Source organism: Bos indicus, chromosome 26, assembly GCF_029378745.1.
Source record: "Bos indicus isolate NIAB-ARS_2022 breed Sahiwal x Tharparkar chromosome 26, NIAB-ARS_B.indTharparkar_mat_pri_1.0, whole genome shotgun sequence".
Lineage (NCBI taxonomy): Eukaryota > Metazoa > Chordata > Mammalia > Artiodactyla > Bovidae > Bos > Bos indicus.
Window position 1 is genome coordinate 41,302,142 of NC_091785.1, and position 25,264 is coordinate 41,327,405.

Consider the following 25,264-nt stretch of genomic DNA (forward strand, 5'->3'; position numbering starts at 1 on the left):
CTGAGTTTTCCAAATTTGCTGGCATATTGAGTGCAGCACTTTCACAGCATCATCTTTCAGGATTTGAAATAGCTCAACTGGAATTCCATCACCTCCACTAGCTTTGTTTGTAGTGATGCTTCCTAAGGCCCACTTGACTTCACATTCCAGGATGTCTGGCTCTAGGTGAGTGATCACACCATCATGATTATCTGGGTCATCTTTTTTGGACAGTTCTGTGTATTCTTGCCACCTCTTCTTAATATCTTCTGCTTCTGTTAGGTCCATACCATTTCTGTCCTTTAATGAGCCCATCTTTGCATGAAATGTTCCCTTGATATCTAATTTTCTTGAAGAGATCTCTAGTTTTTCCCATTCTATTTTTTCCTCCATTTCTTAGCATTGATTGCTGAGGAAGGCTTTCTATCTCTCCTTGCTATTCTTTGGAACTCTGCATTCAGATGCATATATCTTTCCTTTTCTCCTTTGCTTTGGGAGCTGTTTTACACATATGTTTAAAACAGGCCCACGTGCTGTCCAGCAAGCCACTGGTTATGTGCATCTGTGGCTTTTCAGAGAAGTTTAGTTCAAGAAACTTGGGGGAATGTTCAGGATACAGATGAACTACAAATCATGAGATTCCTAAACTGGTGGAAGGGGAACCAGGGAGAGGACCAAGTAAAAGGAAGTACAGTTTTCAGAAAGTAAAGTTTTCAAGTGTCAAATGCCTAGTATTTATCCACTGGATTTAACAATTTTGGAAGCGTCACCAGCAGTGAGCCTTTAGGATGGTGGGAAAGGAGGTGCCCCACAGCATGGTGGGAGCACTCATGAGGAGATAGCAAGTGATTGTTACTTTAAAAGGAGGTAACTTGAGAAGGGTCACAGTAATTTTTAGAAGACGAGAGATAAACAGGGTTGAAGGGCAAGTGCTGGGTCTGGAGAAGGGATGACTCACAGCAGAGACCGGGGATGGGGACACAGGAGACCAAAGCCTCTGCAGATGAGACAACTCTACCTCTGACATAAGAGGGAAGGAGTGAGAAAGGACGGGTGGAGAAGGGCGGGAAGAGGAACCAACTAGGACTCAGAAAGAACATCAAGGACGGACCTGACGGCCCAGCACCCCTGGGAGCAGCATCACTTGACCCGAAGCTGCACAGCTTTTCTCTGTGGTAGTCAGCAGCCCTCAGGTGCAGAGAGGACTACTGTTAAGATGAATCCAGGGTTGGCGTTGCCCCAAAAAGTCGTCTGGCTTGGCTTGAAAGAGGATTGAACAGTTCCTTGTGTGTAAATCACAGGCTGAAGCACATAAAATTGCTGATATTTGACTGTATCTTACCTATGAAAACAATTTCATATGGTACAACCTAATAAGTGTTGACCTGACTGGCTAACTTTACAGCTAAAAAAGATGCACAGAGAACCATAATGATCTTTAAGCCATTAACAACCTAACTAAAACTTTCAATGGGATAGGGCTAGATAAAGCAGAAACTCTCCCAAGAACAGAAAATACAGAATAACTGCAATTATTTGTGCATATGGCAATGAATTTCCTTTAATCCAAGACAAACATGACAAATTCCTTAACTATCAAAAGCTACATTTTATTAAAAACAATCTGTCTTTAAAAATGTTTGATCATACAATATATACAATACATGCTGCTTTCCTTTTTGGATTTCAGCACCCACTTGAGTCCTAAAAAACAAAGGAGGGAAGCATCCACTTGAGTCCTAAAAAACAAAGGAGGGAAATAGCTGGTTAACAGTTTATAAATGGTAAATCAAAAGTTCATTTAAGATGCATAAAGGAAATCTACCAACCAGCTCCTCCTCAGGGAGGAGGGCCCAAGTAAACCCACAGTATAGATCTAATGTCAGTTCTCCTCTTTCCTTCAATTACCTTGGAACAAAAGCTCAAATAATTGAACCATATATTAAGAGTTTACACTAAGTACTGAAAAGCTAATTTTAACTTTAACTCAGAACCCCACTTTACAAATTTATAGAGAAGGAAAACCAAGCAGAGTAAGACTGACTTGCCTGACATTTTAAAGGGGCAGAGCCAACAGGATCCCATCTCCTGATCCCTACCCACAGCTGTGTGCAGTACAGAATACCAGGTCATTTCTAAGATTCCCTTTCCCATCTCCTTTATAAAAATGGAGAATTATTTCATAAGCAAAACACAGGTTTCAGAAATGCCTGTTACCAACATCATTCCAAGATAGTTCTACTTTAATTTTCCTTTTCTACTTTGTCTGCATAAAGTAAGCAAAGCTAATGGGACAGTGAACAAAACTGATGGGAGGATTCAATATTCCATTATCTCATTTATCCATTTATTGTGGGGGTGGGGAGAATGCCAAACCAAGAACAATCTCTGCTCTCTTTCAACTGCACATCTTAAGATGACCAAAGTAATCAATCCAAAGGTGGGAACTTGCAACCAATGGGTCGTGTTCTGCCCTTCTCACCAGTTACACACAATTTTAAGAATGGGGCACTAGAGGGAAGCAAAATCCAAATTTCACCAGAAGATGAAAAAGTGAGACAGAAACTATGATAAATACATGCAGCTGTCCCATGGGAAATGTTACCTTCAGCTGGTGTCAAGCACTTAGCCTCTGCTGGCTCTGACTTGAAGTAATCACAGGCTCTGAGATCTCAAAGGTCCTCACAATCTCCTGGTAGAGAACAGACAGCATGTGGGCACTGAGTTTACAGCAAAGGAATTCTTGGAAAAAAATTGCCTGGGGTAACATGCAGGGCTTTACCTCCCAGTCTCGATAACTCAAAGCTATAATTGCTTGATTCCTAATTTGAGTGTTTCCTCCACTTTCTTCATTAATATTAACAGGCTCTGTTTGAGAGGCAAAGTTTTCAAATCAGAAGAGGTAATCTGAACAGAAACCAATGAATAATAGGAAAGACACCTGTACCAAGCAGATGCTTAGAATATTATATCCTTATTAGGAATTCATGCATTAGTGTTGTATTATTACAATAGAAAGTAACCCCGCTTGCTTCCATTAAAAAAAAATACATATGGTAAAATAACACATTCCAATCATTTGAAAAACTCGGCATATCTATGAACCAAACAGAGAGCTAAGGTCTAGTGTGTCCAGTGTGAAAGTAAGAACTTTTTAAAGGAACTGGTAAATGCAATGAAAACACTTCATTCTGTACAGTAGGCCTTAGAAGGCAAAGAGTAAGGGAGAATGTGAATCGTTCAACAAAATTAAGATTCTCTCTGTATTAACCATGCTCTTTAATATTTACTGACATTTGTAAATTGTATAGCAATGTTCTTTTTTGACATCAATCTTCTAACTGTGAGAGATATTTAAATGAAACTTGTATATAAGAGGCAAAAACATAAGAAAGAAAAAAAAAAAGATTCTGGAGAGGAAGAGCTGACATTAGGGATAAAATAGAAGGAAACTACAAAAATAACTGTAATTACAGACTTTCTAAATTAAAATTGAAGGGAAACTACATCATTTCTTGTTATTCTTCACAGCAGTAAATATTGAATCAATGACAGAACTGAATCCATCAGTTTTAAACTATGATCAAGTTTTCAGTATTTTCAGTTAGTTGAGGAAGACATTGTAAAAGTTTGTCGCCTAAAATAAAAACTCAATTTACATTTAATAAAATACATTTCACACCCTCTAGTAACAAATACATTTTCTTTAAAACTAACTTTTCTGGACATAGAATCATTTACCTATTACTGGCAGTCGGTCTCGGTCAAGTCTTATTCTTGCAAAACCATCCTGTAACACAAAGACTGAAATTTAGATTCAAAACCTTCAGGCATTGGATGAAAAAATTACTCAGTGAGAAAATTCTAAACCTTAGACAATCAAAATATACCATAACAATAGTGTGGAGTGTATACAGACAAGCCTTCTCTAACATCTCCCTCTACATGGGGTATCTTTCAGGTTCTAATCAGCTTGCTTACCCAGGCACAACCTCATCCCCAAGATCTCTTAAATAAAACTACAACCATCTTGGCTCTTTGACTGATTCATACTTTTTGAGTACTCCACATTTTATTATTATGATTATTTTTTGGCTGAGCCATGCAGCTGGTGGGATTTTAGGTCCCCCACCAGGGACTGAACCCAGGCCCTCAGCAGTGAGAGCGAGGAGTCCTAACCTTTGGACTGTCAGGGAGTTCCTGAATACAACACATTTTATGATGCGTAATACTATCACTGACCGTTGACCGAATATGCTTTAGTTATCATTTCTGAAAAAACACTTTTGTCCAAAAAAAACCCACTTTTGTCAACACAAGATTCTATTTTGTTAAAATCGAATTAATCTTAGAAGTCCAGGATTGCAACTGGACATAAGACTGAAGACAGCCTAGAGAAAATTCTTAAGGTACACTTCTGAGAATTTTTCCTTTTTTTTTCTCCTGAACCATCTGTTTTGAAATTACTTCAGACTTAAGAGTTACAAGACTACTGCAAAGACCTCCCATACATTCTTTCCCCAGGGTCACCAACTGTTCGTGTTTTGCCATATTTATATTACTGCTTTCTCTCTCTGAAAGTGAAAGTACAGTCACTCGGTCGAGTCCGACTCTTTGCAACCCCATGGACTGGCTTCTCTGCCCATAGAATTCTCCAGGCAAGAATACTGGTGTGCTTTGCCATTTCCTTCTCCAGGGGATCTTCCAAACCAGGGATCAAATCTGCATCTCTTGCATCTCCTGAACTGGCTGGCAAATTCTTTACCACTGTGCCACCTGGGAAGCCCTTTTCCCTACAACTTCGGCATATATTTCTTGAAAACAAGGGTATTTTCTTACATAACAACTAACAAATTTGGGAAATTTAACATGTATATCACATAGTTACCTAATCTGTAAGCTCCAAAAATGTCTAAAATGTAAAAGCAAGCACTTAATTTTTTAGCTAGTTTCTTTGGCCTGTGACTCGTCAGTGTTCTGCTGCTGCTGCTAAGTCGCTTCAGTCGTGTCTGACTCTGTGCGACCCCATAGATGGCAGCCCACCAGGCTCCCCCGTCCCTGGGATTCTCCAGGCAAGAACACTGGAGTGGGTTGCCATTTCCTTCTCCAATGCATGAAAGTGAAAAGTGAAAGTGAAGTCGCTCAGTCGTGTCCGACCTTCAGCGAACCCACGGACTACAACCCACCAGGCTCCTCTGTCCATGGGATTTTCCAGGCAAGAGTACTGGAGTGGGGTGCCATTGCTACAATGGGTCTAAAACACATACTGGTCAGTACAAATTCCTTAGCCACCTCTCATCTATACCTGTTATTATTTACTCTTTTAAAAGCAAAGAAAAACAGAGAAATAATCTTAAATCTTACCCTTATAATAAAAGAAACATGAAAGATGTTTTCCACTGTCCGGGGGAAAGAATGTGGATCAACCACAAAGTCAAAGAAGGACATCGGAGTATCAGCTAAAGACAAAAGAGGAAAAAATTCTTCAACAGAGGAAAAATTACTTTTGCTCATCAATTAAGACTAATATTCTCTAGTGTTAACCAAAGAAAGGAAGTGGGCATTCATCCTGTTTTGGGATGGAAATCAATACAACCCCACTGGAGGACAATCTGGTATATCTATTAAAAATCTGCATGCCCACTTCCCCGGCGATCCTCCTTTAAAAAGCCATCCTACAGAAATATTAGCCCACGTGCACAAAGTGGTGTGCCCAGATTTTTCACTCCAGCAGTTTATACAAGAGAAAAATGCTATAAAGAACTTGTCCACTAACAGAGGATTTGTTAAATGTATGATACAGTCACCCAATGGGAATCATTGAAAAGAGTAAGCAGGATCTGCATGTACCAATATGGGAAAATGTCCAAATGGACAAGTCATCTTGCAGAAAAATGTGTATATTATTTTGCTTTGAAAAAAGCAAAACACCACCATCACCAACAACAAAAAATCCCAACTACTTAGTTGTATATTTATTATGACTGACATAGACATGAGAAAGTCTGAAAATACACACATCACATTTTGTAAGTGGCGACCTCGAGGGAGTGAGGTCAGGTAGAACAGGGTACTTGGCTTTTTACTTTTCTCACGTCTTTGGCATGTATTATTTTGTAACAGAAAAAATATCCTGTCTTTGAAAAATAAAAATGAGAATTTCCTTCACGAATGTTCTCATGGGATTTCTAGAGAAATCTCATAAAAGACATGTCAAGAAAAATCAAAATGATTCAAGCATTACATATATGCCTTTTAAATAAAAATAGCTTCTCATTGCAAGTGACACAGGCCTAACTGACAAATACAGGTTGCTCCATTTTGAGCTTGGTATCGTACTTACGATCTTCTTGAAAGTATGTTTGCAACAATCCCAAGATTCTTTCCACTTCTTTTTCTGTTGCTTCTTGATGAGACTCTTCCATTCTTTTTAACTGAAAATATAAAGCTGTTATCAAGCAGACTGACCTACTTGCCTGCCTGTTAACCTTTTCTGCTCTCTTCCCCAGCCAAACTCCTCTAAATATCTTTTACTTAGGATTTCTAACAGTTTTTATTCCTGTCTTAAAATTGATAGTTAAAAAAGATTTTCCTAGCTTTAGTAACATTTTCATATGAATTATCTGAGAGGAGTAACATGACCAAATCCATCATTTTCAGGTTGAATGTAAAATAGCAAATTATAAAAGGGGCAGTGGTTCTCACCTGGGAGTGATTTTTCTGCAGCGCCACCCCGCCCCCCACCCCCACGATGAGATATTTTCTAACACTTGGTTGTCATACTTGGGACAGGAGGGGGGGACATGAGAGGAGGCTGTTAGCATCTACTGGGAAGAGGCCAAGGATGCTGCTAAACATCCTACAATGCACAGGAGAGCCTCTCACAGCAAAGAATTATCCAGCCCCAAATGCCGGCAGTGCCGAAGTTAAGAAACCTGTTTTGGGAGAACTAATCCATACTACAGAAATGGGTTAAGAACTAAGACAAGTGGCCCATCCAATAAAATGTTTAAAGACTAAACACCTCAAAAATGATTCAAACATTAAATGGTTACTTTTTAAGTGACAGAGCCTGACTCCAGACCCAAACCCTGAGAAAAGACAGCCAAATTACAGGTATATGATACTAATGGCTATTTTAAATTAAGCGTTTTAAAAAAGCAACATTTGAACAAACAAACCTGGGCAGGCATTGCCTGCTGCTCTTCTATCATACGAACTTTTCTTGGACGTTCAATTCGTGGCTTTGGCACAGGGCACTCTCCTTGTATTGAACCCAACCTAATGAAAAATATGCTTTCATGTCTTTGTTTTTAAAACAAACTAATTTTACTAACTGAAAGCAGTTCCCACAGCATCCTCAAATTCAGCCCAGGCATCAGTGGTGTATGAGTGACATGGGACCAAGACTGTGTCGGGTTTGTGACAGCCTTTCTGCTCCTTCTGTGTTTCTCAAAGAATTCAACCAGGTTCCTCCCCAATACCTTTGTATTTTACTCTCAATAGTAAGTCAATCAATATGCCCTCTGTGGTCCTCCCAGCTAGCCTGTTGTCTGTTTCGCAGAGCCAGCTTCAGAGATCAGGGGAAGGACGAACGTGTGTGGGGGACGGGGATGAATAGCCCCACTGGGCTTTTTGGTCTGGGGGTGCCAGAGCAGAGCCCCACTGCCTGGGACTCCAGAACACACCTGTCTTACGAGATAACAGGTAAGGCAGAGGCCACGCGATTCCTTTCCCTTTTGGACTCCCTCCACCTCCCAAAACCCTACAGCAACAGACATAGCAGGCAGAAAACAACCAGGGCCCAGAGAACGCAGTCCCCTGTGGTCCCTACACTGGAGGGAATCAAAGCATACAGTAGAGATCATGTGGGCGCTAAGCTGCTTCAGGCATGTCTACTCTTTGTAGCCCATGGGATTCCCCAGGCAAGAATACTGGAGTGGGTTGTGGTGCCCTCCTCCAGGGTATCTTCCAGACCCAGGGATGGAACCCGAGTCTCTTATATCTCCTGCATCAGCAGGTGGCTTCTTTACCACTAGGGTCAACCGAGAAGCCCAAGCAAACCTTACCAGATGGAAAGAAAACATGGGGGAAAGGTCACTGCAGGCCAAGGCAACAGCAAGTACAAGGCTGCAAAGCTGTAAGTAAATCATTAGCCGCAAATTGGGCTAGATGATGACAACGGGTTTAAGTTATATAACCCAAGGCTATCTTTCTATTTTTTTTGGACATGCCTCGAGGCTTGGGGGAATCTTAGTTCCCCGACCAGGGATTGAACCCACACCCTTGCCAGTGAGAGCTTGGAGTCCTAACCACTGGACCACCAGGGAATTCCCAAAAGGCTATCTTTAGATCCTGCATTTATGGTGGAGCCTAATTCAACAGCAAAAAAAAAAAAAGATTTAGACTTTTCCTATAATAAAGAAATTTGATCTTTTTGCTGTAATATACAGTGATTCTGGGCACTTGAATTAAGGGAAGTCTTGTTAAAAACAGATGCCTTGGAAAATAAGAAGAAAACCCAGATGCCTGGCCCTGCACCATAGACTTATTAAATCTACATCTCCAAAGCCTTCTGAAGCACTACCAATCTCAGGAGGTTTAGAAAGGCACTCAGGATAGACAAATGCCCTAAGCTAACCACTTAAGGAAGAAACCACTTGAGTGGTTGCCCTGGAGAAATTATCTACTGGTTATTTTAAAGGCTGTCTTACAAAAGAACCAGTAAGGGTTGTTCTTAGCATCTTCATATGACTGAACTAGGAAATTAAGACAGAAGCCAATTCCATTTGAGTATAAAGAAAAGCTTTTCAAAATCAAAGCTGCATCCAAAAAAAGAGGAACTGGGCAGTTTATGTGACAGTGACTCAACTAGTCTTCAAATACAGGACAGCGATCATCTGACAGGGATTATATATAATAAATGGCACTTTACGTATATTGGTAGACTCTTAAGATACCTTTCATAGGAGGTATCATCCTCCTACGTAATAAGGACTTTTAAAGATGATAAAGCCAGACATTATGTCACAGACCTAAAGTCTCCCATGCTAGAAGGCAAAGGTGCCAGCAGAGTGCCCTGATAAGGAGGTGCCAGCCCACGGCCTTTCCTGCTCCAGTTAAGCTGGATGAGGATCCATCCACAAGATATTATGGGCTTTTAAATCAAACTTTAGAAAGTCTCCGAGCGATGGCATCATGACTATCTCCTCTACAATACCAAATAATTGTTGTCCCTACAATAAAATACAATTTAAGGTTTACAAATGGCTGGTCTGTCAGATTTTCAAAATAATCTTACAGAAAGTGGAATGTATGGGTTTTATTAAAGGTGTTTTCTGCTGTTTTGCCTGATATTTTCCAGGAGTCATAGACTATGAATTCCAAATCAGAACTGTCTTCATCACGGATGAGTTCTTCAGCTTCTAGCGGATTTACACCCATATGAGTCAGCTACAAAAACGAAGGGAAACAGAAACCCCAGTTAAGCCATGAGCAATCATTCAGGGCACTCAATTATCTCTATCACTACACAAAAGGCCAGAGGCAAAGTCTGTTTTCAGTGTCCTAACATATTGGCTCAATTTCTTATTACAAATTTCCTGTTTTCAAAGGCACCTTTCTTTTTGGCAGAAACTATTCTTCAAGGTACTCAGGACTTTTTGGTGAGAAAGTGAGATGATCCAGACCAACGGGTCCCAACTGGAGCAATTTAACCCCCACAGGCATTCTGTCTAGAGACACTTTTGATCGTCACAACTGGGTGGATGGCAGGGAGGGCTGTGTTACTAAATGCCATAGAGGGCATTTAGTGGGTAGAAGCCAGGATAGTGCTCAGCATCCTACAGCAGGTGCCAACGAAACAAAGACTCAACCAGCCCAAAATGCACTTAGTGCCCAGGCTGAGAAACCCTGCTCTAGCCCCTGCAGGCCGAGGGGCGGGCAAACCAGAACTTAGCTCGCTGGGCCTGATCTCACACAACGCATTTTTATAACTATCAGCAATACTGAATTAGCATAAAAATAGAAAATCACATCCCTAAGCAAACACTCTGAGATAGAACATGGAAGTTTAGCTGGCTTTCAATTTTCGTTTCCAGCCAACCTCCTGGAGACCGCTGATTAGCTTGCAGATTAGGTTTTCCAGGGAGCAGCACCTAGCATAAGGGAGATTCACTCATCTTAAAGGTTACTTCCTGGGAAGAGTTGGCGGAAGTCTAATAATTCTCTTATCTCAAGCTATCTTGCAGAAAGTGTATTAAATTTGCTTTTATGAAAGTACATTTTTATTACATTATAAAATTATGAAATGCCTAGAAGTTATCAAATTAAAACAGCAATACCATATATAAACAGTAATCAAAAAGCCCTCAGAGAGCTTAACCCTTTAAAGGCAGTTAAACTTTGAAGAAAAGAGAGGCTGCCAGAACCCAGTCAGAGACACAGTCAGCACTGTTCCATTCTCGTGCCAACCATTCTACCACTGCACACTGGGAGGAAGACATTTCAGTTTTTATCTGGTCAAATCTACCAATTTTTTCTCTATAGTCCTTATATTTGGTGTAATACTTGAAAAAATCCTCCCGCCAGAGTCTAGACAGCTATTAAATTGGGGGTCTGCATGGACCGCTTTAAGACTTACGGAATTTAAAGTACAAAGCTCACCCTGATAAATAAAAGTAATTTTTAAAAAGATTACCCAATATATAGTCAACTTTATTGAGCATTTTCCAAAATGCACTTCACTTCAAGTTTTAAAAAAAGAAAAATTTAAGGTTTAAAATTTAAGTTAAATTTTTTTGTTGTTAAATTTTTTTAAAAACATCAAAAACCTCATCTGCCTCATGCCTTTACAAAATAATTTATCTTTTCGGATCTCATGGTACTAAATCATTTTAATAACCTTTTAACAAACAGAAAGTCAATGTCCTAACAGAAATGCTAAGACAGAGGTTGGCTCAAAGTAAAACCAAGATGAAGAAAAAAAAAAGTAAAATACAAAGTTCATCTCATTGTGCTTTTTGGGGGCAAAAAATTCATCAAGCAAAAGTTTCAAAATTTCGGGTAACCACCATCCAATCACTAAGAGGCAAAGACAGTTGAATAAAACAACAACAAAAAACAAAAGCAGAACCCCAACCATACGCGTATGGTTCTGGAATATTCTCAAAGACAAATCAAAACATGCCCCTCCACCAGACATAACTCATGTCCAGCTGTACTTTACCTGCATGTGGGCTTCTGCCCAGCCTAGGACAAAGGTCCCAGGTCACTGAGAATGAACTCATGAACTGACAAGTGAGTGAGGCAAAAAATGGCCATTTGAAATAAACCTAGCACCCTGAGTCTTAGAAGGCTAGGAGATTTTCAAACTGTTCTAAACTTCCAATCTAGATTCCACCACGTAGTTCGATTGTCATATGTTTAATCTGGTTAAGATCTCTCTGGAGGAATCTCAGGCCCAAACAAAAGGGTAAATAAGTGAAGACCATGTGATATGGATATAAGCAAAGTGGATAATTGTACACTATGTGAGATGAAACATTTTTTATTACGATTCTGTAGCTTTGAACTTACTAGAGTTTCCACGTATCGTAACATATCAAACGAGTTCAGGTCAGAACGCAGCTGCTTTGCCTTCTCTTTGCCCAAATCTGAAGCCAGAACAAGAAAGTGGGCATCCAGAACTGCTTCTCTTGCTCGGGACACTGTTCGAAAAAGAAGGAACATGCTTATCCACAGGCATTTTCCCAAAACTTCCAACTGCACTTACTCCCCATTTCCCATTGGACCAAAAGAAAAAAAAAAAATCTCAAACACACTCATCTCGCTGTAAAAACAGGTTCCCCTGCTCAGCTCACCTAAAAAGCCAGCTCTCTCTACTACACTGTTCCTGCTTCTGGGAACTGAATAAAAATTTCTTCATTAACCGAAGTTTAACAAAACCTCCATCATCTCTAACACTGGCTGTTCCCTCGGACTCCAGTAACCCATCCAGGCACTATTAACACCTGTGTTGACGATGGAAGCCAAGCTGAATGCCCACGGTGTGTAAGGCACTGTGCTTGGGCGTGGCCAAGACCGGTAACAGGTAAGTTGTCAAGGAGCGTCAGGTGAAGTTCCGTGCTGGGCAGGTAGTGGGAGATGCAAACTCTGCCTGGCAGCACAGGTCCCACCAAATGAACAGCCTACAGGCAGCAGGGCCATGACCTCCAAGGAGGATGATCCAAAAAGGTTCATCTTTCAACATTTAAGATAAGCCACAGACAAGAAAGGATTTAAATAAAAAGAAACAAGAAGGAAACGGGGCCAGGAAACAGGATGAGGTCTAGGGAGATGGGGGGGAGGGTTCATTAGAGAAAGACACAGCAGGACTGAGGGAATCAGTTAGACCAGACCCCGAAAGGGAACAGGCAGTGTGGAATAGTGCTCCCGGAACACCAGCAACGGCGAACTGAAAACGCAGCCAACAGACAAACCCGGCAGGCAGAGTTCAAACACACAAATGCCTCTCCCTGGCTTGCTCCTCAAGGCCACTTCATTTGAATTTCTGATTGCCCAAACACTCCTCAGGCTGATGAACGCACTGACTCCAAGTTTTGTATTCATATGCACAATTTTCTCTCTGGTTTTATTTCAGGAGAATTACTGTGAACATGACAATGACTGAGAGACAAGAGGCAAAAGCAAGGGACCAGTTCCTGGGCTGTTCTAGACCTCCCCTCCCCGCTGCCGGCCCATCACTGCCACGAAAGCTGTGAGAAAAGTGCCCATCTCCCACCGATGGATTCAAGCCTCTGAAGAGTTACAGAACATCCAATCTGTATATATGGAGGATGCAGAATTCTTTGTTGGCTGACTGTCTTCTAGGGCCCGGTTGAGTAACTGTGTCTTAAAAAGGCGACCCAGCTAGCATAGTGGAATTGGCCAAGCAGGAAATGATCTGTTAATCAACAACTTTTCAGTGGTGGGTGAATAATAGGGGACAAGGGGTCAAGAGCAACCCTGAAGAGATAGCCTGGGCAGGGGGTTCCAAGCTCAGAAGAGAAGAAAAAGCTAGAGAGAGTGGAGGAGGGGTTGCACCAGGTGGAAAGAAAGAAATGTTCTGGTTCTCAGAGAACATGTGGAGTGGTGGTGTCCAGGCAGAGGCCAGCTCTGTTGACTTCTTCACCTGCATGGGTCTGCACTCTCCTCTTCTGCTCCCATAGAATTTAGAGAAAGGCCAGGAGGGAAAAGTAGTCTGAGGACTTGTCCCCAGGCTCTGTGACCCAGTGCCCACACCATCAGGGGCTGCCTGACCTGTCCTGTCTTCAAACACAGAGACCACTCTTAGCACTAACACTGCTGCTGCTTTTCATTCAAACCAAGCTTTTATTTCAGAGCCCCCTTCACCCCCTACAATGCTAGAGTTCAGTGCTGAGATTCTTCTCTTTCTCAGGTCCCTCCCCTCACTGGAGACCAACAGGGCCACCTGAAGACACGGCCATCCCCACTGGGTTATATTAGGTGGACCAAGAGCAAGGAGCTTAGGGACGGGAGGTCGGGAGGAAGGCAGGAAAAGAAACAGGATGTCAGAAACCAGCTCAGTTCTTTCTTTAATACATCCAGTGCATCCTGGGTAGTCAATAGAGTAGAAAGATAAGACATAAAAGTTCTCAGCAGTCAATACAGTAGAAACAAAATACACAGGAAGTTCTCAAACTTGAACAAGCAACAGAATCACCTGGGGCGCTTGTTAAAACTGGCTGCTGCTCCCCACCCCCACCCCAAATTTCATGTAAAGCTCTTACTACCTGCTTGTACTTTTGAAAGTGAAAGTGAAGTCGCTCAGTCGTGTCCGACTCTTTGCGACCCCGTGGACTGTAGCCCACCAGGCTCCTCTGTCCATGGGATTCTCCAGGCAAGAATACTGGAGTGGGTTGCCATTTCCTTCTCCAGGGGATCTTCCCTGACCCAGGGATCGAACCCAGGTCTCCCGCATTATGGGCAGACGCTTAAACCTCTGATCCACCAGGGAAGCAGGGCTTAGGGCCTGATAATGCACAACCACAGTAATGGTGCTACAGGGGAAAAGGTTCCAAACCTAGTAAAGCACTCTTATAAATGGGGGTTGTTTGGTGTCAAGCATTCGGTTCTCAGGCAAAACTAATTAAAATTACCCTAAAATATATGATCACAGAAAGCTTCCTTTCATAAAATAATGAATTACCTCCATTAAAGAGAGTGTTGGCCTCTTCAAGGACCTCTGTTAACTTGTCGCTGGCATTCAATATATCCTCCCGGTTTTCTATTTTAAAAAAATAGAAGCTTTGGGAAAGGTGCTCATCATAGGCTAACAAGTCATTGACAGAGTAACCAGCTGCAGCTGGAGAGCCAAGTCCCAGCCCCCACCCCCAACCCCACCCCCGCTCCCCGGTGGAGTTATTTTCAAGCTGTATTTCTTTAACCAAAACGGCCTGACAACAGAAAAGATGACTACCCCTTTAGCAGAATGAACTTGGAAAGGGGACCCACTTGGTTGCCCCTAACCTTCACCCATGGGCTTCCACGCCTTCTGCAGCCTCTGAGGAGCGCTCTTAACAGAAGGGTTCTCCAACTCTGCAAGCCACATCTTGCAGAACCGGGCCACCCAGAGTCAGAATAGGTAGGTCCAGGGTGCGCTGGAGAATTTGCATTTCTGGCAGCTACCGCGGGCGGGCGACTGCCGGCGGAAAATCGCTGGATGTAAGAAAATGCGCCCCGGCTCCTAGTGCCTCCTCTCCCCCGCTTCCAGACCGCGCCCGGCCTCGGGCGGTTCCCCCGCCTGGGGGACTCGGGCGGTTCCCCGCGCTGGGGGACTCGGGCGGTCCCCCCCCGCCCCAGGGGACTCGCGCGCCCCCGCCAAGGTCGTGCATTGCGATCCGCACGACAGATGCGCGAGCGCCTCGAAAACCCCGAACCCGGGCGCGGCCGGGCGGCGCGGGGCTGGTCCCGGGCTGCACGAACCAGCCGGGCCGCGCAGGGCCTGCGCGAGGTTCCCGCCTCGCGCCCCTGCCTTACGTTGGACCGAGTTGATAAGCGCGCGGTACTGATGGCGGATCTGGCGGCAGAGGCTGGGGTCGGTCTCCTCCTCCAAGCTCGCTGGGTCTATCATCTCGTCCCCGGAATCCGACGGTTCGGTATCCTCCAAGCCCGGGCGCTCTGGGGCCTCCCTGCGCTCGGGCGCGGCGCCGCGGCGGGAGCCGGGCGACAGCGGGGACCGCGAGCGGGAGCGGGAGCGGGTGCGATCCCGGTGCGGGTCGCGGCCCCGGCCCCGGCCCTCGGGCCGGCGGCCGCTGCTGTCCCCGGACATCGCGCCAAGCCTCCTTGCAACTTTGGAACGGCGGAAGTTCGCGCCAGAAACTGAAAGCCCTGCACAACTGAGCTCCTGCTCTCCGCGGAACGCGGCTCCCTTGCCGGAGCGAGCGCACAGCGACGCCTGTGGCTGGAGGCCGGCGGCAGGGGCCGAGGCCGGGGGCGCAGTGGTTACAGCGCCGCCAGGCGGGCACCGGGCGGCTCAGGCCCCTGACCTTGCGCGCCCCTGACTTTGGATACCACTTTAGGTGCTTAGAATCTTCGTCGTCTGGTCCTCCGTGCCCACCCCATTAGACTTTCACCTTCCCCGGGGTCTCCCTGGCTCTCCCGGACCCAGCCACACCCTTAAAACAAATATTTAGCATTCTTCCAGGTGGAAATTCATTCCAAGCTCCAGACAGAAATATCTGGGACATTGCCAGGTCATGGACACGCAGACCGTGTTTGTTGATCAAGGCTCCTGCAGTTAAGCAGGATGCGCGCTGGATATGGAGACGAGATGAGATTCTGCCACTCACTATCTGTGACCTTAGTTCCTTGAGCCATTATGGCCGGGACCCAATGGAGTTTATGAATAGCTGGTAATCCCCCCTCCACTTTTTTTTTTTTTTTGAAGTGAAGAAGTGTTAGTCACTCAGTCCTGTCCAACTGTTTGGGACCCCATGGACTCCAGGAGCCTACGAGGCTCCTCTGTCCATGGAATTCTCCAGGCAAGAATACTGGAGTGGGTTGACATTCCCTTCTCCAGGGGATCTTCCTAACCCTCATTTCCTGCATTGCAGGCAGATTCTTTACCGTCTGAGTTTATTTTTGACTGCATTGGGTCCTTGTTGCTGGGTGGGCAGGCTTTCTCTAGTTGCCACCAGTGGGGGGCTTATTGCTAGTCGTGGTTCTTGGTCTTCTCATTGCCTTGGCTTCTCTTGTTGGGAGCATAGGTTATAGATTTCTGGGCTCAGTTGTGCATAGGGGTTTAGTTGCCCTGTGCTATGTGGGATCCTCCCAGACCAGGGATGGAACCTGTGTCCCCTGCATTAGCAGATGAATTCGTAACCACTGGACCACCAGGGAAGTCCCAATCCCACCTTTTTTGAGGACAGAACAACTGAACAAACAGAAAATTGACAAGGTTCCTTGATTTTCTTGGAGTAAACTCTGTTAACCATCGTTTTAAAATATCTACACCTCCACAGTTTATGTTCATATTTGGTCCTCAAGCTGAAAGATTCTAAAATACTTTTAAATGGGTCTAAAAATGATGAAATTATATTAATATAGTTTTAAAGATAAGTATATGAATCTCCCATGTATTTTGGATTGTATTGCAAATGTTTCTCAAGAGTTCTTTTTGGTGCTGAGAACCCATTTTTTTCAAAGGAACAATGTCAGTTGAGTTACTACCCAAGTCTACAAAAATACCATGTCGTGAATCAGATGTACTGTTTGAGATAAGCACTATTCTCTGCAGCGTATATCACACCTCATTCCTGCTTAACCTGGATTTCAGGAAGGGTATGCCCTGAAGTCGGAGAAGGCAATGGCACCCCACTCCAGTACTCTTGCCTGGAAAATCCCATGGATGGAGGAGCCTGGTAGGCTGCAGTCCATGGGGTCGCTGAGGGTCGGACACAACTGAGCGACTTCACTTTCACTTTTCACTTTCACGCATTGGAGAAGGAAATGGCAACCCATTCCAGTATTCTTGCCTGGAGAATCCCAGGGACGGGGGAGCCTGGTGGGCTGCCGTCTATGGGGTCGCACAGAGTCAGACACTACTGAAGTGACTTAGCAGCAGCAGCAGCAGCAGCATGCCCTGAAGTGAATCATGGTAATATCATCCCCGTTCCCTGAAGATCGGGCTAGGGATAGGACGTGATTCTGTTCTGGACAGTGATATGGGAGGCAGATTCACATTTGGATCACTCACAAAGCCTGCAGAAAAGAAAGTCTTTATCGCCATCCTCGCTCTTCTTTGTGATGCTGGCATGAGGAAATGGAGTCTGGCATGATGGCAACCATCTATCTACTACTGACGAGAGGACAAGCATGAGAAAAGACCAGAATACTGGGAACACTGGAGGGCAAGGATGGACATAGACGTGACGGAATTGCTGAGTGTCTGGGAGTCTGCCTACCTCCAGACTCCTTGTTAAGTCAAAATGTTAGATGCTCAGTCGTGTCTGACTCTTTGGAACCCTGTGGACTGTAGCCCACCAGGCTCCTCTGTCCATGGAATTCTCCAGGCAAGAATACTGGAGAGGGTTGCCATTTCCTTCTCCAAGGGATCTTCCTCACCTAGGGATTGAACCCGGATCTCCAGCATCTCAGGCAGATTCTTTACACTCTAAGCCACCAGGGAAGCCCCCTGTAAGCCACAAATATCCTGTGGTTTGCTAAGTCGCTTCAGTCGAGTCCGACTCTGTGCGACCCCATAGACGGCAGCCCACCAGGCGCCCGCATCCCTGGGATTCTCCAGGCAAGAACACTGGAGTAAGGTGCCATTGCCTTCTCCAATGCATGAAAGTGAAAAGCGAAAGTGAAGTCACTCAGTCGTGTCCAACTCTTCGAGACCCCATGGACTGCAGCCCACCAGGCTCCTCCGTCCATGGGATTTTCCAGGCAAGAGTACTGGAGTGGGGTGCCATCGCCTTCTCCATCCTGTGGTTTAGGCCATTGTTAATTGTTTTGTAGTTGCTACTTGCAGCTCAGTGCATTGGAACTGAAATGAATACCTAGCATTATTTCCAAGTGGAAATTCCCTCTATACTCAAGACAAAAATCCCTGTAGTATTTCATTGAGTTCAACAGCTTTTGATGTGTACTAATGGGCCACACATGCAACAAACCAAGCAGGTCATGAAGATGAGTCCAAGACATGCCTTTGCCTTCCAGGGTCTCACCAGGAGGCAGATATGAAACTGATCCTAAAATTCATGTGGAAATGCGTGGGACCCAGAATAGCCAAAATAACCTTGAAAAAGAAAGACCAAGTTGGAAGGACGCATGCTTAATTCCAAAACTTACTACAAAGCTATAGTATCTAAGACTGTGATGTTGTCATGAAGATAGACATAAAGATCAGTAGAATAGAATTTAAAGTCCAGAAATCAACCCATACAGCTACGTGTGCATGTGTGTGCATGTTCAGTCATGTCCAACTCTTTGCAACCCCATAGACTGTAGCCTGCCAGGCTCCTCTGTCCTTGGGATTTCCCAGGCAAGAATATTGGAGCAGGTTGCCATTTCCTCCTCCAGGGGATTTCCTTACCCAGGGGAGTGAAGCCGAGTCTCTTGCATCTCCTGCATTGGCAGGTATGTTCTTTACCACTGAGCCACCTGGGAAGCCTGTCATACATGCATGGTCAACTGATTTTCTACAAAAGTACAAGATAATTCAATGAAGTGTGTAAATACTATATAAATAGCTTTAAATACAATGTAAGTGTTACCTGGGTGTTGCCAGTGCATGGCAAATTCAAATTTTACCTTTTAAAACTTTCCAGAGAAAAAATTTTTCCAAAATATTTTTTATCCTTGGTTGATTGAATCCGTGAATGCAGAAACCTCTGATCTGAGGGTTGATGGTATACTATTAATACTGCTTACCTGGAGTAGAAATAAGAAGAGAAATAGGTTATTAAATCTGTACTGCTTCAGTGATATGTTAATTGTATCATTTCAGAAGAGAAATTAAACTTTAAAATGTTAATTTTCAATCTGTACCGTGGAACAATAAGTACAAATTAGCAATCAAAAAGTGCAAATCAGCATTTTCAAGGATATAGGGGTTTAAGGGTCTCAAGGTCTAAATATGGTTGTCTGTTAACCTCCGCACCCCACAAGCATCGCCCTGTGTTTTTTAGAAAAGAGTCCAGAGCCATGCTAGTCAACAGCACTTAGAACAACAGCTGGTCAGAGAAAGTTCTACACTTGAAGTGATTTCTAGCTGACAAAAACAACCACAAATGATATTAGCTCAAGGACCTTTTATAGCATGCTTAAGCCCTGGACTTCACACCATTCTTCAAAACTTCCCCCACCCCCGATTTCTTTTCTTTCTTTTTTTAACATTATAGAGCTTATAGGAAGTTCTCTGGTGGTCCAGTGGTTAGGACTCTGAGCTTTCACTGCCAAGGGCATAGGTTCAATCCCTGGTTGGGGAACTAAGATCCTACAAATAAATAAAAAGGATAGGTTTTTTTTTTTTAAGCAAATTATTGCTTATAAAAGAAAAGAGAAACTTGTAAAGAAATAAAGGCCAACAAATTAAACAATTCTTTTTCTAAATTAAAATTTGTTCTAACATTTTTTTCTAATCTCATGCCTTTGAAATCAAGTGTGTTAGTATGATGACTTCTTCTATATCCTTGTCACTCAATGCTGGACTCTTAAGACCTCATTAATGTTTTGGATCATGGTGTCTTGAATTTGAATGTGCATATGAATTACCGGGGAAGGGGCCTTGTTAAGGTGCAGACTGTGATTTCCGTAGGCCTGGGAGAAGCCTCTCATTGTCCATTTCTCACCCTCAGGCAATGCCTATGATGCTGCTCATGGACCAACCCCTGAACCAGATGATTTGGTAGAGCAGAACCATTTCAATATGTAGTGCTCACCTCGGAGCACTATAGTAAGATTTTTCTTCTCATCAAGATATAATTCACGAGCCAATACAATAAAATTGAATTTAATTAAAAAAATTTAAAAAAAGGTATCATTCACATATCGTAAAATCCATTCTTTTACAGTGTATCATTCAGTGTTTTTTTTTATTATATTTACAGAGTTTTGCAAATATCACCACAATTATTTTAGAACATTTTCATCACCTGAGGAAAAAACCCCATGCCTATCAGCAGACTCTCCCCTACTACCCCCAAGCCTCCCCCAGCCACTGGCAACCAGGGACCCATTTTCTGTCCCTCCAGATTTGTCATTTTTCCCTGGACATTTCATATGAGGGGAATCAGACAGTCCTATGTTGTCTTTTTGTATGTGGCTACCTTCATTTAGCATGATGCCTTCAAGATATGTCCATGTCGTAGCGTACGTCAGTACTTTTTCTGGCTGGATGATAGTCCACTGTGTGGACTGACCACATTTGGTCTATCCATTCATCAGCTAATGGACACTCGGCTACTCTTACTTTTTCACTGTCGTGAATGCTATCTTGGCATTTTTCAAGCGTGCAAAGGGGCCCCTGTTGTGTCACAGTCACTTGTTCATCCAAGAGTTGGTTACTGCTACTTTTTTTTTTTTTTTGGCAGCATGTAAGGCATGTGGGATCTTAGTTCCCCAACCAGAGATCAAACCAGCGCCTGCATTGGAAGCCCTGAGTCTAAACCACTGGACCCCCAGGGAAATCCCAGGAATATGATCTATTGTGAACATTTCATTTATGCCCTCCTTCTCCTCTCAATATTCTTATCATATTTTTCTTTTTTTAAAATCAGCCTTAGCTATGCTATTTTGCCTCATAATAAGGATGTTAATAATGTTACAAAATTGCTGTTATTTTCATTTTTAATTATTGATTTCATGAGTAATATTTGCTAACTTTTAAATATCCTAATCTCAAAACATAATTGAGATAGTTTTCAAAAATTTTTTGGCACAGAAAACTTATTTGGTTTACATATTAATATTGGTCTTCTCAGTTGTGTAAAAGAATGCTAACATTTGCCTAAATATAATTGTTTCTTCGTACACAGAAATTCTCATTGTATTTATCTCACATCAGAAACATGATATATGTCTACTCCTTTCTGGTCTATTGCCCTCTTATTTTTATACACAGCACTCTTTTAAAAATACATACGAAACCTGATACTCAGTGTATTTATTTAATTTTAGTTGGAGAATAATTACTTTACAATATTGTGACAGTTTCTGCCATACATTAACATGAATCAGCCATAGGTATACATATGTCCCCTCCCTCTTAAACTGCCCTGTCATCTCCCTCCCCATCCCACCCCTCTGGGTTGTCACAGAGCACCAGCTTTGGATTCCCTACATCATACAGCAAATTCCCACTGGCTGTTTTACACATGGTAATGTACATGTTTCAATACTACTCTCTCAATGTATTTTAAGATATAGAGAGTAATGCAGTTTAGCAAAGCTCTGAACATTGAAATTAGTGGTTGAAGTTAATATTGAAAATATTGCAAAGGGGATGAAATTTTCATTACATTCTAGCACTCTTTGGGAATGCTCACTTAGGTTGATATTCTGGATCTCCAGTTTTAACACACACACACATAGCCTCATGCACAAACACACACACTCTCTCTCTCTCTCTCTCTCTCTCTCTCTCTCTCTTTAGCTGATATACTTCTCTGACCATGGAAAAACAGCACACTCTTTCCTTCTGGGCAAAGCTATCAGATATCACAGGAGAGATATCCTCTCTTGGCCAAATGAAACAGATGAGACTGTAGGCATAATGGTTAACCAGGCTTCATTGTAAAATAGACTTGAGCTAATTTCTTACTAATTTAGGCACATTACTTAACTGTGTTGACTTACTGCCCTTACCTCTAAAATGAGGACAATAATTTGGCATCAGAGAGTTATTATAAAATATTAAAATCAGTCAGTATTATCCTATCTAAAGTTCTTAGCACAAGCTAAGAAATACATATATTTTAGCTTAAGTATTTTTGTTCTTGTTAGTTTTGTGTTACTTAAGGAGTGCCCTGGTGGGAAATATGAAGGGAAAAAAGGCAGGAAGGAAAAATAAACATGGGAGGTGATTAAGGGACTAACAGGGGTGGATAATTTACGCTTAATACTGGTTGGAACCTAGCTTAGGAAAGCTGATCTAAGGCATGTCATGCATGCGTGCATGATAGGTCTCTTCGTGTCTGACTCTCTGCGACCCCATGGACTGTATCCTGCAAGACTCCTCTGTCCATGGGATTTCCCAGGCAGGAATACTGGAGTGGGCTGCCATGCCTTCTCCAGGGGATCTTCACAACCCAGGGATCAAACTCAAGCATTGGCAGGCGAGCTCTTTACCACTAGTGCCACCTGGGAAGCCCAATGCATATTATAAATGGCTTCAAAATAGAGCAGCTTTGTTTTTCTTTATTATTATTTATTGACCACTCTGTGTGCAAAGTGGACAGTTTGCAACTTGATTTGATGTATAGAACTTTGCATGCATAAGAATGCACATCTTTCAAATACTCATGGAAGCTTCATGAAAATGGATCAAAGGCAATAAAGAAAAATTAAAATCTACAAAGTAGAAAAACCGTAAAAAGTGAATCATGTTAGTTAACACATATTATTCTTTTCTTAATCTAAATTTTTAGACTTTCTCTATTCATTGTAAATATTGTTTGTAACTAGGTTTTAATTACCATTATTTGTTTTTAAATTTATTTTAAATTCAAATTTAGATTAAAATAAATTTTATAAAATTTATTTTTATTTTTTAAAATATTGATTTGGCTGCACCAAGTCTTAGTTTCGGCATGTGGAATCTAGTTCCCTGACCAGCAATCAAATCTGGGCCCCCTGCGTTGGGAACGTGGTGTCTAGGCCACTGGGCCACCAGAGAAGTCCCTAAAATGTATTATTTTTTATTTTGAATTTATTTATTTTTTAATGGAAGGATAATTGCTTTGCAGAATTATGTTGGTTTCTGCCAAATATCAACATGAATCAGCCATAGGTATACATATGTCCTCTCCCTGTTTATTTAATTTAAAATTTAGTTAATTTCTGCTTTTATCTTCATAGCACTCCTACTTTCTAATGTCCGAAGGTTAATTTAGCTCTTCTTTCATAATACCTTGAGTACATTTATTTATTTACTTTTAGTCTTCCTCATTTTGTGTTCCTTCTTTATTTTAAAATAAATTCATTCATAGTGTTAGTTTTCCACTATATACCTTAAACTTGAGAGCTAGTACTTTCATTTCATTTTTTAAGAAATAGGCATCAATTTTAATTTGTATTTTTCCTTTTTTTCAGCTAAGGATCCTGTGTGCTTAGTCGCTTCAGTCATGTTCAACTCTGTGACCCCATGGACTGTAGCCCTCCAGGCTCCTTAGTCCATGGGATTCTCTAGGCAAGAGTACTGGAGTGGGTGGCCATGCCCTTCTCCAGGGGATCTTCCTGACCAGGGATTGAACCCACATCTCTTACGTCTCCTGCACTGGCAGACAGATTCTTTACCACTAATGCCACCTGGGCAACCCTCAGAGAGGAAGTTTCAGATTTCTGCTCGTACACTTATAAACTATGGGACTCTGGAAGCTACCTCACCTCCCTGACCTTTAGTTTTCCTATACCTCAGTAGGATTAATGATAAGGATCCTCACTTCAGTTCAGTTGCTCAGTCATGTCCAACCCTTTGTGATCCCATGGACTGCAGCACGCCAGGCCTCCCTGTCCGTCACCAGCTCCTGGAGTTTACCCAAACTCATGTCCATCGAGTCAGTGATGCCATCCAACCATCTCATCCTCTGTTGTCTCCTTCTCCTCCCACCTTCAATCTTTGCTAGCATCAGGGTTTTTTCCAGTGAGTCAGTTCTTTGCATCAGGTGGCCAGAGTATTGGAGTTTCAGCTTCCAATGAATATTCAAGACTGGTTTCCTTTAGGATGGACTGGTTGGATCTTCTTGCTGTTCAAGGGACTCTCAAGAGTCTTATCTAACACCAGAGTTCAAAAGCGTGAATTCTTTGATGATCCTGCTGCTGCTAAGTCACTTCAGTCGTGTCCGACTCTCTGTGATGCCACAGACGGCAGCCCACCAGGCTCCCCTGTCCGGGGGTGTTATAAAATTTTTTACATTGGCTTTTGTTTGTTTGCTTTTGTCATTCTTTGAAATTAGTCTCTAGTTCCACTGAATTTGGGTTAGGAATTTGTAGAGATTTTTTTTCTTTAAAAATTCAGTTCAGGGTCTTCCCTGGTGGTTCAGTGGTTAAAAATCCACCTTGCCATGCAAGGGACACCGGTTCCATCCCCAGTCCATGAAGATCCCACATGCCGCTGAACAACTAATTCTTTGAGCCACAACTACTGAGTCCATGCACTGCAACTACTGAAGCCTGAGTGCCTCGAGTCCGTGCTCTGCAACAAGAGAACCCACGGCAACGAGAAGTCCACACACTGCAACGAAGCATAGCCCCTGCTCACCACAACCAGAGAAAGCCCACATGCAGCAACAAAGCCCTGCTGCTGCTGCCAAGTCCCTTCAGTCGTGTCCGACTCTGTGCAACCCCATAGACTCCACCCACCAGGCTCCCCCGTCCCTGGGATTCTCCAGGCAAGAATACTGGAGTGGGTTGCCATTTCCTTCTCCAATGCATGAAAGTGAAAAGTGAAAGGGAAGTCGCTCAGTCGTGTCCGACTCTTAGCGACCCCATGGACTGCAGCCTACCAGGCTCCTCCTTCCATGGGATTTTCCAGGCAAGAGTGCTGGAGTGGGGTGCCATTGCCTTCTCCACAACAAAGACCTACTGTAGCCAAAAAATAAAATCAATACATAAATCCTAAAAAAAAAACTTTAAATAATTCAATTTAATTAAATGAAAAAAGCAATTCACTGATTTCTTCCATCCACACCCTCCCCTCTGGAAACCACTTTTCTCTGTATCTATGAGCTTGATGTTACATAGGTGTATATGTATGTATATGTATTAAATTCCACATAGAAGAAAAATCATATGGTATTTGTTTCCCTCTCTCTGACTTGTTTAGCTGAATACCCTTGAACTCTATCCATGTCATCACAAATGGCATGATTTCATTCTTTGTTAATGACTGAATAATATTCCATTGTAAGTGCATACCAGAATTTTCTTTCTAATTCATTCATCTATTGATCTTAGGTTGTTTGCATATCTTGGCTACTGTAAATAACGCTGCAATGAACATAGAGGTGCATACATCTTTTCAGCTTAGTGTTTTTGTTTTATTTTCATAAATACTCAGAAG

At 42.8% G+C, this 25,264-nt stretch overlaps 1 protein-coding gene and 2 long non-coding RNA genes across 3 annotated transcripts; 2 read left to right on the forward strand and 1 right to left on the reverse strand.

The window, feature by feature from the left end:
* Positions 1–1,568: 1,568 nt before the first annotated feature.
* NSMCE4A (NSE4 homolog A, SMC5-SMC6 complex component) lies at positions 1,569–15,398 on the reverse strand. Its single transcript, XM_019988665.2, has 11 exons — positions 15,019–15,398; positions 14,189–14,266; positions 11,557–11,687; positions 9,281–9,432; positions 7,161–7,260; positions 6,323–6,413; positions 5,344–5,438; positions 3,721–3,769; positions 2,762–2,847; positions 2,585–2,671; positions 1,569–1,718 (listed from the first exon to the last, which is right to left on the reverse strand). Exons 1-10 carry the CDS (start codon positions 15,308–15,310, stop codon positions 2,597–2,599), a joined length of 1,149 nt encoding a protein of 382 aa, XP_019844224.2. The 5' UTR covers positions 15,311–15,398; the 3' UTR covers positions 1,569–1,718; positions 2,585–2,596.
* On the forward strand, positions 11,683–14,218 carry LOC139179995 (uncharacterized). The gene is made up of 2 exons (XR_011564310.1): positions 11,683–12,070; positions 12,620–14,218. It is a non-coding gene; the product is annotated as an uncharacterized lncRNA (long non-coding RNA).
* Positions 14,441–24,992, forward strand: LOC139179996 (uncharacterized). The gene is made up of 2 exons (XR_011564311.1): positions 14,441–14,623; positions 23,296–24,992. It is a non-coding gene; the product is annotated as an uncharacterized lncRNA (long non-coding RNA).
* Positions 24,993–25,264: the final 272 nt, after the last annotated feature.